Consider the following 18,018-nt stretch of genomic DNA (forward strand, 5'->3'; position numbering starts at 1 on the left):
GGAGTAGGGACAGGACAGAACTGAGAGGGGCAAGGTCAGCAAGTAGTGACCAAAAGATCAGTCTATCAGTAGGCAAGCTGTTTATTATATTAGCTTTGAATAGAAATAAAAAAATTATATTCACGCTTTGACCTCTCCTTTAGGGGAAAGCAGTTGCTCTGGAATAATAAAATAAGCTTTCAGTTCTAAATCAATTGCTTTGTACTTTACATTTTTCTTTGACTTCTGTTGCAACATCTATGGACTTTGTCTGATTTTGTTGTAATTCTGAAAAGTATTGACTTAGAGATCATAGCAAGATGAAGTAGAATTCAATATGAAAACATTATAGAGGAAAAATAACATTTTTTTTGTTAAGAGAAGAGTTCAGTTAAGATAAGACTGTCAGGAAAATTTATAAGCCAAATGACTTCATTGGGGTATATAAAGAAAAAAATGATTGGAAATACAAGGACAAACCGACACAAATACAATAGTACATTGGAGATTTGAGATCATTTCTACTTCTTTGAAAAGACAAGTTAGTCAAACAATAAATAAAAACTCAGGGTGAAAGCTTCTGTAGTCAAAGTACCAATGACTTTCATGCTACAAAATCTAGTAGTCAATTCTCAGTCTTTAGCTTATCTGATTTCTCTCAGTAGAATCTGACACAATAGAGCATTCCCTTTTCCTTGAAACATTTTCTTACGTGGCTTTTGGATTTTCTTCCAATCTTATTGGCTGCATCTCTTCAGTCTTCTTCGTTGCATTTTCTGCAACTCTTTGACCTATAAATGTTGGAGTGTCCCCAGAGCAGCTTATCCTGAATCTAAACTAGCTCCCTAGGTGATCTCATCTTGGCTTAGTGCATTAATACCAGCTAGATGTTGACAGCACATATTTATATTTCTAGCCTGGATTCTTCCTTAATTTCCAGGCTCATTGTCAGCTTCTCTCTGGACGTTTCCATGTTGATAATGCAGAAATAACTCAAACTTTGCACATTCCAAATTGAACTCTGCCCTGTCCTAAACTTGTGTCTCTCTCTATGTCTTGTCCATCTTTTTAGTTTCTCAAGCCAGAAGCTTTAGAGTCATCTATCATTCCTCTCTTCCATATCACTCCTATATTCAATCTATAAACAAAGCCTGTTGACTCTATTTTCAAAGTCCATTCGGAATTTGACTGTTTCTCAATATCTGTAGTACAAGCCACAATCATACCACATATGATTATTTCAATAACTTTCTAATTAGTCTCCTTGCCCCACCCACAGCTCTAGTCACATCTCTCTAGGTCTTTTACATCTAAGTACATTATGTCTGTGGCCGAGACTTGGAAGGGCAGCAATGGAAGAACTAGGAAAAATCACCAAGAGTAAAGGTGTGTCATTAGAGACCAAGGCTAAGATCACCCACACCCTCATATTCCCAATTACAATGTGCTGATGCGAAAGTTGGACAGAAAAGAAAGCTGACAGGAAAAAAAATGAATTCATTTAAAACATTGTGCTGGAGAAAAGCTCAACGGACATCTTGAGTGGCCAGAAAGAACAAGTGGGTCCTAGAGCTAATTAAGCCTGAAATATCAGTGGAGGCAAAATGACAAAACTCAAGCTGTCTTACTTTTGGCACATCATGATAAGGCAGGGTTCTTTGGAAAAGACAATAATGCTGGGAAAGACAGAAGGCAACAGGAAAAGAGGAAGATCAAATATGAGGTGGATTAACTGCATAAAAGAAGCCATAGGTTTGAGTCTACAGGAGCTGAGCAGGGCTGTTGAGTAGGACACAGATTCACAGGATCATCAGGAGTCAGAGCTGACATAACACACACACACACACACACACACACACACACACACACACACACACACACTATGCCACTATTTCACCTAAAACCTATAGTGACTTCCCATGTCACTCAGAATAAATGCAAAGTCTGTACAATGACCCTACATGATGATACCTTTTTGCCCTTTTCTGTTTCTCCTTGTCCACTGGGTCTCCTTGCTCATGCACAGTGACCTCCTTGCTCTTCTTCAAGTTACCAATTAATTTCCTGCTCAGAGTCTGGCCCTTGCGAGTCTTCTTGCTTGGAAAACTGCCCTCAGATATGGGTGGGGCTCATTCCATCAATGCCTCAGACTTCTACTCATTATCATCTGCTAAATGATGATGTCTTTCTTAACTGTCCTATTTTAAATAGTACCCCATTCCTATTTCCCACACCATTTAGCACCATCTGATATATGCTAGATTTTACTTGTTTATTACTTTATTTTTCTGTCTACCACAAGTGTAAGCCCCACGCGGACAGGGATTTCAGTTTGTTTTGTTCGTTTCTGTTATCCTTAGCATACTGAACAGTGTGTGGAACATAACAGGCATTCTATAAGTATTTGTTGTCTATGTGGATGAATATCACATGGCTGTAATACTCTTATAAGGTAGTGAACTGAGGAGTTGCCAGTTCCATATTCAAAAACCCACACTGGGAGAAAGGAGAAGTCTGGGTTTGAGAAATTAACATAAAATATCCAACACACCAGAGAGAAGGGTGAAGACTCTTAAGATCTAGTGTGTGTATTTAATGGGAATTAGGGAGAGGTGGCAATCTAGGGTAGCTGACTTTAAAGAGGGTGGATAGGTGGAGGGGGTGAGAGATTTTAAATTGCACTCTTAAATTGCAAAGAAGACTATCACTTGCCCCATTGCCACTGCTGTGAAACAAATCAGAATAACCCAGACTGCCTGGTGTGAACAGGATTAGATAATGTATTTTTTTGTGGAGTGAGCTTTGGTTTTGTTTTTCAAGGCATTTGCCCATTTCATCTAAGTTGTCTAATTTATTGGCAAATATTTTTCAAAATATCCCCTTGTTATTTTATTTTTTAATTTTTATTTCTATTGGGGAATATTGGGGAACAGTGTGTTTCTCCAGGGACCATCAGCTCCAAGTCGTTGTCCTTCAATCTAGTTATGGAGGGCGCAGCTCAACTCCAAGTCTGGTCGCCATTTTCAATTTTAGTTTCAGGGGGCACAGCCCACTATCCCATGCGGGAATTGAACCGGCAACTTTGTTGTTGAGAGTTCGCCCTCTAACTAACTGAGCCATCTGGCCACTCCCCTCCCCTTGTTATTTTAATATCTATGGTGATGTCACCTCCCTCATTCCTGATATTGGTAAACTAAAAACTTCTGTGGGGGTGACAAACTGTTGAAACCAAGTGAGTACAGAGCAGCCACTCTTAAGAATTAGCTCTTCCAATCTCATGCTGGGCCCCGTTCCACCCACCAATGGTGGATTACTATATAAGGAATTTGTCTCCCAAAGATGCCACTTTAAGAGAGTTACGGGAGAATCCACAAAATTGCTTAGTAGTATGGAAATTAAATTGGTAATAAATAATAGTGGGGTCTCTGGAAATCCCAAAATATTCATGAGATAAATAACACACTTCTAAAGAACTCATGAATCAAAGGAGAAGCAAAAAGGGCATTTAAAAATATTTTGAACTGAATGAAAATGAAAAGACAGCATATCAGAATTTGTGAAATGCTAAGGCAATACTTAAAATTTATATCAATAAGGGCACTCTGTTTTGTAATTTATACCCCTTTGTTATCCTCATATAACATATATTACAAATGAAAAAAGATCCCAAACTAATGAATTTAGCTTCCACCTTAAGAAATTAAAAGACAAAAAAGAGCAAATTAAAACAAGTAAGCATAAGAGAGGAAATGATAAAGTTAGAAAACAGTAAAATTGAAAACAGAAAAAAACAAGGAAAACGTACAAATCAAGGAAACCAAATGCTGATTCTTTGAGAAAATCAATAATATTGATAAAGCTCTAGCCAGATTTATCAGTGGGAAAAAAGAGAACAAACCACCAATGTCATGAATGAGAGAGGAGACATCACCATAGATATTAAAATAATAATAAGGTAATATTTTGAAAAACTTTTTGCCAACAAATTTGACAATTTAGATAAAATGGGCAAGTGCCTTGAAAAACACAAACTACCAAAGCTCACTCAAGAAAAAATAGATAATCTGATTATTTCTATATCTATTAAAGAAATGGAAAATTTAGTTAAGATCATTTCCACAAATAAAACTCCAGGCTTAACTGGTGAATTCCACTAAACATTTAAAGAAGAAATAATACTAATTCTACACAAATTCTTTCAAAAAATGGAAGAGTAAAGAACAATTTCCAATTCATTCTATGAGGCCAGTATTTCCCTGAAACCCTCTCTCTGCCATATGAGGATATAACTAGAAGTTGGCACCCAGAAGAAAGCTCTCACCAGAACCCTACCATGCTGGCACCTGATCTCAGACTCCAGCCTCCACAACTGTGAGACATAAATTTTGGTGGTTTATAAGCCACCCAGTTTATGCTATTTTGTTAGAGCAGTCTGAACTGACTGAGGCATTAACCCTACTCCCCTGGTCTCCTTTTCTCCTATAGATAAGAGCTTTCCTTAGTTCTTGGTTTATCCATCTGTTCTTTGTTTTTTATATCTAAGTAAATATGTATATGAGCATGTTCCTATTACACCATTCTATCTTTATTACACAAAGGGTTACATACTACATTTGTTGTTCTATACGTTGCTTTTTTTCACTTAGAAATGTAATCTTGGCAATCACTTACTATTGTGCATAAGTTTTTTTCCTCAATTTTTTGACAGCTTCATAGAATTTCTTTGTTATTTATTAATAAATTATAAATTTGTAAATTTCTTTATAATTTATTAACCAACCTTCTGTTGATGGACATTTGGATGATTTTTAATCTTTTTTTTACTGCAAATAATGCCACGATGCATAACCTAGTGCCTTCATCGTTTAGTAACATTGGCAGTATACTTTTAGGTAAGATACCTATTAGAAAATGTGTTGGCTCAAAGGACAAACGCATATCTGTATAGGTATTGCTGAATTCCTCTCCATAGATATTGTGTCACCATTTTGCATTCCCATTAGCAATGGATGAGAGGACCTATTTCTCCACAGTTTTATCCTCAAAGTATGTCGTCAAACTTTTTAGATTTTTGCCAAACAGGTGAGAAATGGTATACTGGGGTGTTGTTTAGACCTGCATGTCTCATATTATGAGCATCTTCTTTTAAATGCTCATAATGCTTTTAAATGCTTCTTTTAAATGCCTTTTGTTAGAGGCCGTTAGCGTTTTTCTGCTTATACCATTTTACTATTTTTCTATCAGATTATTGGTCTTTTGTTTTCTATCAAATTTCCAGGAGTGCTTTGTATATTATGATATAGGTTACAGCTACCTTTTCTTTGTTTTTGACTTTGTCTATAGTATTTTTCCATGTAAAGTCTTAGACAAAAAGTTTAGGTAGTTGAATTTATTACTGCTTCTGGATTTTGCATCATAGTTAGGAAAAGTTTCCCCACTTGTGCTTCTTCTAGTACTTTTATGTTAGTTTTTTTTTTCCTTTTTACATTTGGATCTCTGATCTACTGAAATCACCCTAGTGTATGGATAGATATTTGAATATAATTTTAGATTTTTAGTTTGTTTTATCTGTCTCTCTCTTGATTGCCAGTTCCACACCATTTTAATTATTATAATGTTTTGGGATGTTTTATTATCTGGTAGTGCTGCTTTGCACAATTCCTCATGCCAGTAGCTTTTTTTTTCCCCTTAGGGTTTTCATGATTATTCTTCTTACTTATGTATATCGCAGTCAGTGGATAAATGCCTCAGCTTCCAGGTCCTCTCATAGGACACTTCTAGGAAATCTTCCATTTCTTAGACAGTTCCTGTAGGGTTATACCCAGGCGCCTGACTGTTACTCCTCTTATTAACACCTGCTTTATTAGCTTTTCTCCCTTCTTGGTCTCGTTTCCTCACGTCCTCAACTTGTGCCTCCTCGTATCACCTTCCAAATAAATTACAAGTCTTTGTCTGGAGGTCGGCTTTTGGGGAACCGAAACTAAGAAAGGGTCACGTTTAGATTTTGACCTAGCGATAAAAGACACCAACTACAGTTACTCAAGCGTGCTCTCTCTGTGTGTGTGTGTGGAGGCAACGAAAGGGAAGAGGAAGTAAGTATCATCTACTAACTTAGCTGTTCAGAATTAGCCTTTTTAAAATATTTATTCTCCTGATTATTTCCCTATAGCCTATATCTGTTCTTTATAGTTTTCAGACTTGGAGCTTCTCTGAAATGCCCCTGGGAAGAACTCATCTTCCACATTTTGAGCTGAAGTTCCATCTTATCTACTTTTTCTTATCAATTTGATTCCCTCTGTTTTATGGTTTTCAGGGTTTTTTCCAATTTTTTGAATATATCACTGGCTTTCTTCTTCTTTTTTTCCCCAGTGTCTATATTGTATGTGTCTAAATTGTTGAAGCAAACATTTCTAGGCGCATTTATCAAAGCTTCAAAATGTATTACCTATTAATGAGGAAATTAGCTGTTAGATAATTCCAAGCAAATTTGAAATGACCAGGAAGAAAATTAGTTTAAATATCTTAAATTTTTAGCTAGGCAAATCAGATTGCTATTTTACTTCATATGGTTATAAACAGAATCACATTCTTATCAGTGACAGGGGGCTTAGATTTGTGAAATGGATGAATTGGAGCTGTCTTCTCATAATTGCCAGGTATGAACCATTAATCACAAATAATAAATATAGTAGTCCCCTTTATCGGTAGAGGATATGTCCTAAGACCCCCAGTGGAAGCCTGACACCTACATATTCTGTTTTTTCTTATACATACATACCTATGATAAAGTTTAATTTACAAATTAGACACAGTAAGAGATGAACAACCGTAATAAAATAGAACAATTATAACAATATACTGTAATAAATGCTATGTGAATATAGTCTCTCTCTCTGTCTCTGTCTCTCTGTCTCTGTCTCTCTCTCTGTCTCTCTCTCTGTCTCTCTGTCTCTCTGTCTCTCTGTCTCTCTGTCTCTCTCTCTCTGTCTCTCTCTCTCTCTCTCTCTCTCTCTCTCTCTCTCTTTTTCTCTTTCTGATAACCGATCTGATAACCTAGCAAGCTACTAAGTGACTAACAGGCAGAGAGCATATACAACGTGGGTACGCTGAATAAAGGGACGATTCACATCCTGGTGGGTCAGCATGAGATTTCATCACGCTACTCAGAATGGCATGGAATTTAAAACTTATTAATTGTTTATTTCTGGAATTTTCCATTTAGCATTTTTAGACAGTGGTTGACTGTGGGTAACTGAAACTGCAGAAAGTGAAACCATGGATAAGGGGGAGACTACTATAACATATCTGAGAAGAAAATAAAAAGCAAATTGATTTCTAATAATTGAATATACCTAGAAACAGGTTTATCCCCTGACAAAAGACCAATTAGAGGTCAGCACTATTAATAACATTCATTAGTTTCAACCAAAGATGCTGACCATATCAGTTGCCTGATTCTCAGTCTAGGGAAAAAAAGTCAATCTCTCAATCTCTCTCTCAAGCTCTCTCTCTCGCTTTCGCTCTCTCTCTCCTACTCCCTCTCCTCGATCTCCTTCTCCACCTCCTTTCTTTCTCACTTTCACTCCCTCCTTTTCTTTTGGTTTAATAGGTCTGTTAACCCTACCATCTTCTACACATAACATATAAAATTTTAGATTCTGCTCTTTTTCCAAATATTATATAGAAAATATTTCCCTCTTTATTACATATTCTTTATATTCATTAATTATAAAGACAAATATCAACTCAGAGTGACTATACCACTGTTTACTTATCCACCTATACAGATGTCTTTTTTATTTGTAATTAATAAGTAATCTGTAGAGTGATGCTTTGAAACTGCAAATATGCTATTGCCCAATAATTTCTCACAGTGACTTTAGCATACTTTCATGAAACTAGCCTAAATTAGTTATTCCTATGGTAGTAACGAATGATTATACTTTGTTTCTAACTATATTTATTAGTTGGCATTCTCCTGTAGAAAAGAGCGTTTCCTACCCCCACTTTTATTTTACTTTTGTATTGGTATAGATTCATGAATTCTTTTTCAAAACGTTAATGAGTATAATGCATTCCTATCATTATTTATTTTAATTATCAAATTGTCCCATTGGCTTTTATCTCTTTGTGACCTGCTCACATCAGTTTTTGAGCACTTCCTTAGTTTCTGGCATGATATTTTCAGCTCATCTTATATTTTTCATTTCCCAGTCCTGGAATAATTTATTTCTCTTTGAAGCCCAACATCCTTGTAATAGAGAAGTGTGTTTAGAACCCAAGATGTGGGTTTAGAACCCAAGATGTGGACACTAAATGTGCTCCTTGCTACTTGGTTGCTTTCAGGCCCTTGTGGTGGACATAACTAAGAAATAGATTTCTTTTTAAAATATTTAAATATTTCCATATTTAGAATCATATTTTTAGTATAGATTCAAAAATTTGAGTGATTAGTTCAAATAACATGAATATTTTTAAGACTATTGATCCTTACTATAAATTGTTTTCCAAAAGCTTTGATTATATGGGCACTTGTTTTGCTATATGTTTACCAGAATGCTATATCTCAATTATTTTCTTTTTTATAATTCTATCAAATATCTAAAAATTATTTTTATTTTAAAAATTAACTTCTTTTGATTATGAGTGAAATTTAATATATTTCTGGTTTATGTTTTTTCTTTGGTGAATTATTCTAGTCCTTTTTCTTCTAACATTTGCAATATTTCGAGATTTTTCTCTTCTTTTAGTTTGGTTGTCTATTTGATTAAGTAAGGTACATACTTAACCTGTGGACCTTTTTCCTAACTCAATAGATTTTTCCAGTGAAACAGAGAGATATTTCTTTTCCTAGTTAATGATTAGCAAGCATTCTGTAATATGACCAAATAACAATCAAGTATGAGGTATGTGAGGAATAGGTTAAACAGGTTACTTTTTTACTAAGAGTGTCAAAAAATAATATAAAAACTTGGTTTTCCTCAATCACATTACTTTCCTTTGTGAAAGTGACTTCTAAAGAATTGAAGCAGTTAAAACTTACAGGTTCGTTATTTTCTTATTCTTTTTGACTGGGTCTCTGACCTTATCCATACAGACTCAAGGTGTAGGTAAGAAATTTACTTGTGTATCAGCTAAGGAATGACTAAGCTGGGATAATTTCTATATATATATATATATTTTTACCTTGTTTTCTTTCAACTTAATTTTCACTTGTTTTTTCTTCCCTCACCCCAACTAGTTTATAAATACTGAACAGACATCTTGAACTACCCTTCCCAGATTTTGCATTTTGGTGGTCATATTATCCAATCTATAAACAGAGACAATTATCGTACCCAGCCAATGGTCACCAGACTTATGTCACTATAGAGTGTTGTTGGGAAATATAATTTGGATTTGAAAATACTCATATTTCTTGCAAATGTATGTAGTGTACGATAACAGTGCAACACTAGGTTTGAATTGGGATTTTCGTGAAAACTTTATTGTCCAACATATCTCCCAACTGGGTGGAAAACACCTATAGCTTCCTCCAATCTACAGTTTCTAAATTTCCCCACGCCTGTACACCCACAACCCTCACTCCAAGCCTTGCCAATGCAGTGTCAGTCTAGAGGACAGGGTGACTTTTATATTTCTTCTACCCCAAAGGGGAACATTTTGAACTTCATCTGTTCAGAGAGGGTGTTTTTTGTATTTCCTCTAGCCTGGAAGGAGCACCTTTTTGTACCTTGCACAAAGATTCCATAAGTATCACAGTGGCCCTGAAGATGTGGATTGTGTCTTACTCAACTTGGTACCTCCCACAGTGCCTGCTAGAGAGACCAGTCACAGGACTTGAAGAAGAGTGGTCGTTCTCGAGCTCTCTTTCTCCTTTGCCTCTTGTAACAACTTGTTTAAAAATCCTGTTGATTTTTTGAGTCTAACATCTGTTGCATTCCTGTTTTCCTTTGCATATCCATTTACCAAAACGGATGTCCTGCTGATTTCTCAAGAGGACAATTGCAAAAGTCTCCTGATGGGCTTTTTTCCCATCCAGCTCTTGATTCTTCCATCCATGTATTTGACAAATATTCTAGTTACTTTCTATTTATCAGGCACCGTGGGAGATCCCAGAATACTAGGTGTGCCACTACTTGGCTGGTATTTCTTACCATACTGAAATGATCATTTTATTTTTTTATATAAACATTTCAATGGTTCTTCATGGCTTCAAATTGAAGCCCAAGCTCAGCTTTACATGTAATTTAGACCCAGGTCCTTTCTATCTTAAGTTCTATTATTCTTCTTTATGACCCACTTTCTTATCAAAGTGGATTAATTGACTTTCCCTAAAAACATCCCAAGGATTCTCACCTTTGTGTTTTACTCACATCATTCTGTCCACATAGAAATACAACTTCTTATTTTTCTGCTAGCTGAAATCTTGTACATTTTCAGATTCAATTTATGCCACTCCTCCTATAATCCACTTCTAGTTCTTCACCCATAAAGCATTGCTGTCATATATGTACTCACATTACTTCAGAATGTCATATACATTCTAAATTGGACTGTTGTCTTGTTCATGAGTCATTTGCACTGAGAGTACTTAGGAATGTGAGGTCCAGGGGAGATGTCTTGGCCATTACTAATTGCCTCATAGGGTCCAGCACAATGCTTTGCAAAAGTAAGGACTCCATGAAAAGAGTCTATGTGGGCAAATACAGATGTGCCCTGGTTAGTATATGCTCATTGGGAGGGAATCAGTGATCTGAGACTAGTCCAGAGATTACCTAAACGTCTGTTATCTGGCTAGCACTATAAACTATACTGACCACCAACATGTATGGCATCTGTTGTAGCATTAAATCACGTGTCAGTTAGCCTTTATGTTACTTTTGTAGTCATACATGATAAAAACTTAACATGGAAATGGTGATTGTATTTGACTTTTGTGGCTAGGGAGCCATCAATGGCAAATCTAAAGTCTGGTCAGTTTGAGATTAATTCAAATCAATTCAATTTAACGAATGTGTCTTGAGCACATGATCAGCTGTGATTAAGAGCCCATATTTGGTTCATATGACTTTTTCCTTTCTGTTAAATACAGCAAATTATTTTCTACCATCAGTTCTCTATTTTATACTTTGTAAATTTAGATATCAGACTTAATCATTTATTGGGAAAATGTTAAAATACCAGGATATATAATAACCTAAATGTTTTTGTTTTTCAGATGATTTCAGCATCACTCAGAAATTTATAGAGGAGAAATTTGGACATATGGTTCTCTAAAGTCTTTTTGATGATTATGGTGTTTCTCATAATATTATCTGATATATTCCAGAAATGTTAATGCTTCTCAAAATAATTTAATTAAGTAGACAGCATATTGAAAAAGTAAGTACAATATTAATCATAAAATTCAGATGAGGCAATTGAATCATCAAGAAGTTGTAAAATTTATAGCCTCATACTTTGATAACTTCCTGAGACTAGTCAACAAGTAGATGTTCCTCTGAATTTTTGCTGGACATACGTGGTATATCTGCAGGTAATCGCTGTGTACTCTGGATTGTTGCAGCACCACCATTGCCTTTGCTCAATATATTCAGGAGGCATCTTCTGAAGGAGTAGAAATGTTGCTAAAAGCTGTGAAAGAATACAAAGATCAATGCTTGGCTAATGTGATATTCCCATAGTGTTCAAAATTATCAATAAGTAAATTATTTGCATTTCTTAGACAAACAAGTTTGTCAACACAGAGAAATTTTGGCTTAAAATATAAAGAGAGATGCTCCACGCTCCTCATTTTTATTTGGCCTGAATTGGGTATTTAGGGTAAGGTAGTTTCCTAGGAGAGTTGCAATTCTACATTATGACGCACAGGAGAACTTGGCAATGAGCTTGCAGTCCATGCCATATGTATACAGACACAGGGCAGCAAAATGCCTGCAAAGTGCACAGAAGTACAGAGGTACCCTCAGCTGTCTGTCTCAATATCTACTCTACTATCACACCCTATTTTCTAGGCCTTTCCCAAATATAGTCACCATCTGCATCTCTAGAAAAATATTGCCAAATACCACTACTAAATAATTTACCAACATATTCATACTCTGACCCTGTCACATTGAGAGAGGGGGAAAAAGCTGTCATACAAGGGAAAGATAGGCAGCAAAGAAAAGTAAGAGGTTACGGGACCTCAGGATAGGATAGAGAAAGTTTCCCAAAGTGCAAAATGGTTGTCAAGGGTGTGGGTCAAGATACTGTGCTGGTGATATTGGGAAAATTGCAATCTTTTTTCCTAAGGGTGATACTCACTCATCATTGTGTTATGTCAGAAGGTTGAGAAACTTCACAATGAATGAAAAGTGTCTTTTACTTCTCTGTTGTCCAGAATGATGCTTTACTGGAAGTGATGTGTGCTGGGGAGGAGCTACCACAAAAACATAATTTTTCCCATTGCTGCAGTAAGGTTGTCTTTGAAAGAAGACTCTGTTTCTTTCGTAATGAGAAAGCTAATGTAGGGTTTCTGCCTCCTCTTCCTACTTTGAATCTTGAAGAGAAATGCCAGGCTTATAAAAGTAACTGAATCTTTTCTAAGCAAGTAAGTTTAATTTTTCTAAGCAAGTAAGTAGAAAAATGATCTAATTAAAGAATTATTCTTAAGCTAAAGAATATCTAATTTCTATTCCAAAGGAACATGGCTGCATTCATTGAGTGATTAATTCATTTAACATGATTCTGTGTGCAGTGCAGGGGATATAAACATGAATAAGATATGAAACCTGCTTTCAAGATCCTTTCGTTAATGATCTGTATTTTCTAATGTGATAAGCCCTAGCACAGAAGTGCTTGCATGGTGCCAAATTGCTAGTGGAGGAAATAATACAGTCTTCCCAAAGGGAAAGTGCAGCTTTTACTGAGGGTAAACATTAAATCAATAAATGTTTAGCAAAAATCTGTTTTCAATAGCACAGTAATTGCAGAAGCAGAGACTTTTTCTTGAAGGCTGGTATATTCATTGAAACGTAAACCACAAGTTTATTTGAACATAAGTGAATCTGATCCCTGAATCTCAGATGGAGTATGCCTAGGTAGCTAGTCTTTAAACATGGAAGAGCTGCTGACCAGCTGGCAGCATGGGGAGGGGAGGACAATAGCCATATCTCAGTGTTCAGGATTGGAACTGCAAGCATCACTCTCATTTCAGAGGGGGGAATTTCAATGATACGACTTTAAAAACTTTTATTGGAGACTGGATAATGCTGCCTTATATTGAAAACTTCTGTGATGTGAAATTCTTCTTCACACTTTCATTTTCACAACTTGATCTCCTTGGCTTTTCCTATCTTTCCTTTCCCTTCCATTTTCTTCTTTCCCCTTGTCTACCATTCCTTCATTTCTTTCCTGTTTCTTTCCTTTTCCTTCTTCTCTTCTTTTTTCTTTTATAGTTATATCTATGAAGTTTCCAGAAGGAACCTCTTTGTTTTCTCCCCTACACTTCTAACAGTCACTGCTCGGTTTGAGGAGATAACTAAAACATGTTGCAGAGAACAAGACAAAGCCAACTGCTTTCAAACAAAGGTGGGCATTACATTTATTTGATTAAAGGATAAGGAATTACCCAACACAGCAGATCCTTATTTAAAATTAAATTAAAGCAAAAGAGTTGTTTGTCAGTTATAATCACTCTCTTTCTACTTTTACTGGTTTTCACCCCATTGGTCACCTGCTACTGATCTTAAAGTTCTTATTACGTGAGACCCTCAAAAGACAATTTTCCATTTCCAGAGTCTCTCTTCTGGCTTTGTCTTGCTTGTAAATTGGAAGAAAGCCTTAGTGAGTTCATATTAAGGTAAAACATTCTATTTTATTTTTTGTCTTTGGCAAGCCTTCTTTTAGCTAACTATAAAACAGAATCATCCCAGGAGAGAAGGATGAGCTCCCAGCACACTGCCTTGCTTGCCTTCCCACCAAGTGCGAGTTGTCAGAAAGACAGGCCCCTCTTTATAATGTGCCACAAATGCATGCTTCTCTTGATATGTAAATTTATTACAACAAACACTGCCTAGATTTTCTGTTTCTGAGCAAACATTATAACAGTTTGGTTGACACATAGTTAAGCAATAGAGAAAAGTGGGATTTTACTCTTGCTTCAACAGAATTTTCACTTTCTCCTTCAGGCACAACCTGTCATACAATATTTAAAAGCATTGTCTTCTTACAAGGTTGCCCACTTTCTCCACTTCTATTCAACATAGTGCTGGAAGTTCTAGCCACAGCAATCAGACAAGAGAAAGAAATAAAAGGCATCCAAATTGGTAAGGAGGAAGTAAAATTATCATTATATGCAGATGATATGATACTATATATAGAGAACCCTAAAGACTCCACCAAGAAACTATTAGAACTGATAGATGAATTTAGTAAAGTAGCAGGATATAAAATTAATATTCGGAAATCAGTTGCATTTGTATATACCAATGATAAAATAGCAGAAGGAGAAATTAAAAAAACAATTCCATTTACAATTGCTCCAAAGACTATAAAATATCTGGGAATAAATCTAACCAAAGATGTAAAGGATCTGTACTCAGAAAATTATACAACACTGAAGAAAGAAATGAAAGAAGACATAAATAGATGGAAACACATTCCATGTTCATGGATAGGAAGAATTAATATAATTAAAATGTCCATACTGCCTAAGGCAATATACATATTCAACGCAATTCCTATCAAACTACCAACAACGTTTTTCACAGAAATAGAACATATAATCCTAAAATTTATATGGGACCATAAAAGACCCCGGATAGCCTCAGCAATCTTGAGAAATAAGAACAAAGTGGGAGGTATAACGATACCTGATTTCAAACTATACTACAAGGCTACAGTAATCAAAACAACATGGTACTGGCATAAAAATAGATACATAGATCAATGGAACAGAATAGAGAGTCCAGACGTAAATCCATGCCTATATGCCCATCTAATCTATGACAATGGAAGCAAGAATGTACGATGGGGTAAAGACAGTCTGTTCAATAAGTGGTGTTGGGAAACCTGGACGGACACATGCAAGAAAATGAAGCTGGACCACCTCCTTACACCATATACAAAAACAAATTCAAAATGGCTTAAAGACTTAAATGTAAGATCTGAAACCATAAAATATCTAGAAGAAAATATAGGAAGAAACTTCATGGACATTACCCGGAGTAAGATTTTCACTGATATATCCCCTCGCATGAGCGAAGTAAGAGAAAAAATAAACATGTGGGATTACATCAAACTAAAAAGTTTTTTCACAGCAAAGGAAACCATCAGTAAAACAAAAAGGGATCCTACTCTATGGGAAAAGATATTTGCCAATGATATATCTGATAAGGGATTAATATCACAAATCTATAAAAAACTTACTCAACTCAACTCCAAAAAAACAAACAACCCAATTAAAAAATGGGCAGAGGACTTGGGGAGACATTTCTCTAAAAAGGACATACAGAAGGCAAGAAGACATATGAAGAAATGCTCAACCTCACTAACCATCAGAGAAATGCAAATAAAAACCACAATGAGATACCACCTCACTCCAGTCAAAATGGCTATTATCAATAAATCAACAAACAACAAATGCTGGCGCGGATGTGGAGAAAAGGGAACGCTAGTGCACTGTTGGTGGGACTGCAGATTAGTGCAGCCACTATGGAAAACAGTATGGAGGTATCTCAGGAATCTGAAAATGGAACTACCCTATGATCCAGTAATTCCACTCCTAGGCATCTACCCGGAGAAATCCAAAACTCCAATTCAAAAATCTGTATGCACTCCTATGTTTATTGCAGCACTTTACACAATAGCCAAGATATGGAAACAACCGAAATGCCCATCGGTAGATGACTGGATTAAGAAGCTGTGGTACATTTATACAATGGAGTATTACGCAGCCATAAAGAAGAAAGAAATCTTATCATTTGCAGCAACATGGATGGACCTAGAGAACATTATGTTAAGTGAAATAAGTCAGAAAGAGAAAGACAAGTACCATATGATCTCACTTATATATGGAATCTAAAGAAAAGACTATGTGAATGAACTAATCAGAGTCAGTTTTGGGGACGCAGAGAAAAAACCGAGAGTGGTTAGATGGGTGTGTGGGAGGGGGTTGGGGATAAGGGGAAAGGTGAAGGGATTTGGAAGCAGCTGGTAACCACAAGATGGCCTCAGGGTTTTTCTTTTGAAAATTAATTTGGGGAAGGTATTCTATAATGTTGTAAAGATTTTGTTGGGTATCCGATGGACATGCGTCCTATTTGGGAGACCACCTCAGGGATACTGTGGATACCTGATCATGGCATTGTACATCAGAAGCTAAACATTAATGAATGCCAACTATAATTTTATATATATAATGTGATGGTTCAGTGTGAGGTCGGAGGGATAGTGGATGGGGGGAGGGGGGTTCACAGTATGAGGGATATAAATGATGAACGTCTAAGTATTACCTTGTTTTGTACACCTGAAACTAATAAATAAATTAATTAATAAAAAAAAAAATAAAAGCATTGTCTTCTTATCAAAAAACTGTCTGTGGGGCATATTGGAAATTTGGACCTCAAGTCTTAAAATCTTTGTGAGTTTTATAATGTGTATGTTGTCTCTACTCATATTTACTTGTCCGTGTTCCATTTTTGTTAAACCATTAATTGCTTTCTATTTATACTCCTCCTAGATCCCCAGAGTGTTTGAGGTGGGTCTCAGTCTACGTGGTAGCTCAGAACCAGGACATTAGGTGGGAATGAGAAAAGACTCAAGAAGTAGGGAGACCCCAGAGAGAAAGAGGGCTACTTCTGAGATTTTTTTTTGTTGTTACTTGGGAATCTGAATTGGTCTGGGAGTTCCCACCCAGAGTTGTGAAACTTCCAAGTGCTTTAGACTGACTTATCCAACCATCTTTGACTTTAATGACTAGGAGACAACCTTAAAGGATAAATTTTATCTCAACTGTTCACCCTAACCAACTAGTAAGGGTGCTAATGCAATGTCTCGAGACAAATTCTGAGATTTCAAATAAATCAGCAGGAAAGATCTCTGTGATAGGTTATTTATGCTTGCCATGGACTCACAACAGAAAACGGCAGTCCTTATAAAATGTGCTTTGCTATAAACTTCATGGAAGAGAACATATCTCTGAGGCCTTTTATCCCCAGTCCTGATCCAGGACTCAAAATATCATTTTAGGATTTTCAAAGTGATCATTCAGGCTGTGCAATGTATAAAAAGGTACTTGGTAAAGATATCTATGAAAAAACAAGGGTACCAATGCTTATTGCAGCTATTTATGCTGTACCATCAAAGAACTGCCTCTTGTCTTATTTACTGTTCAAGTTGTTTTAGTGATTTATCAATTTTTTCTTTCCAGAAACATTGCTGTACTTAGTAAAAAATTCCCCAAGATTGAATTTAAGGAACTTACCTCCCTCCTAGAAGCTGTTTCTTCCAAGTATGATGGCTGCTGTGAAGGGGATATTGTGCAGTGCACCTGTGATGGGGGAAAATATTCTCTCTCCTAGTATACAGGGGATTGTTTTTAGAGTACTCAGCAGATTCTGTTTCACATGGCTAAACATTCTTGACATAAAACATCAGGAATTTAGTATTTGTGAACATTCATTTTGGCCAGAGATTAAAGTTCTCTTTAATATTGCAAATCCTCTTTTAGAGATATTAGAAAACAGTAGTAAAGCTCAGAGAATGATTTGTTACCATTATGTTTTTAAGAGCTGCTTTCTCTGAGTCTCCTCAGGATATTTAGGAACAGTCTTTCCAAATAAGTGGATATGTAAATTTAAAATAAATTTATTCTTTAAAGTGATTTTCCAAGAGCATAAACTGGTCAATATATTGACCTAGTTTAAGTTGTTCATGCACACAAAGGTAACAAAATTTCATTTAAAATATCCTGACTTCTTGGTTGAAATTAGACTTTTTATTAATGACTTTTAATTAGTTTTTACTGTTTTAAATTCATAGTGAAATAGCATG

The 18,018-nt window shown here is 35.9% G+C and overlaps 1 protein-coding gene across 1 annotated transcript; it reads left to right on the forward strand.

The window, feature by feature from the left end:
* Positions 1-4,819: 4,819 nt before the first annotated feature.
* On the forward strand, positions 4,820-17,546 carry AFM (afamin; the record flags this gene model as incomplete). Its single annotated transcript, XM_081052489.1, is given in 10 exon segments — positions 4,820-4,871; positions 11,201-11,235; positions 11,237-11,250; positions 11,549-11,651; positions 12,365-12,555; positions 12,557-12,574; positions 13,422-13,554; positions 14,154-14,185; positions 16,541-16,606; positions 17,396-17,546. Coding segments are annotated over 10 exon segments (795 nt in total).
* Between the last annotated feature and the right edge of the window lie 472 nt (positions 17,547-18,018).

The sequence above is a fragment of the Rhinolophus hipposideros genome (assembly GCF_964194185.1).
Source record: "Rhinolophus hipposideros genome assembly, chromosome: 1".
Lineage (NCBI taxonomy): Eukaryota > Metazoa > Chordata > Mammalia > Chiroptera > Rhinolophidae > Rhinolophus > Rhinolophus hipposideros.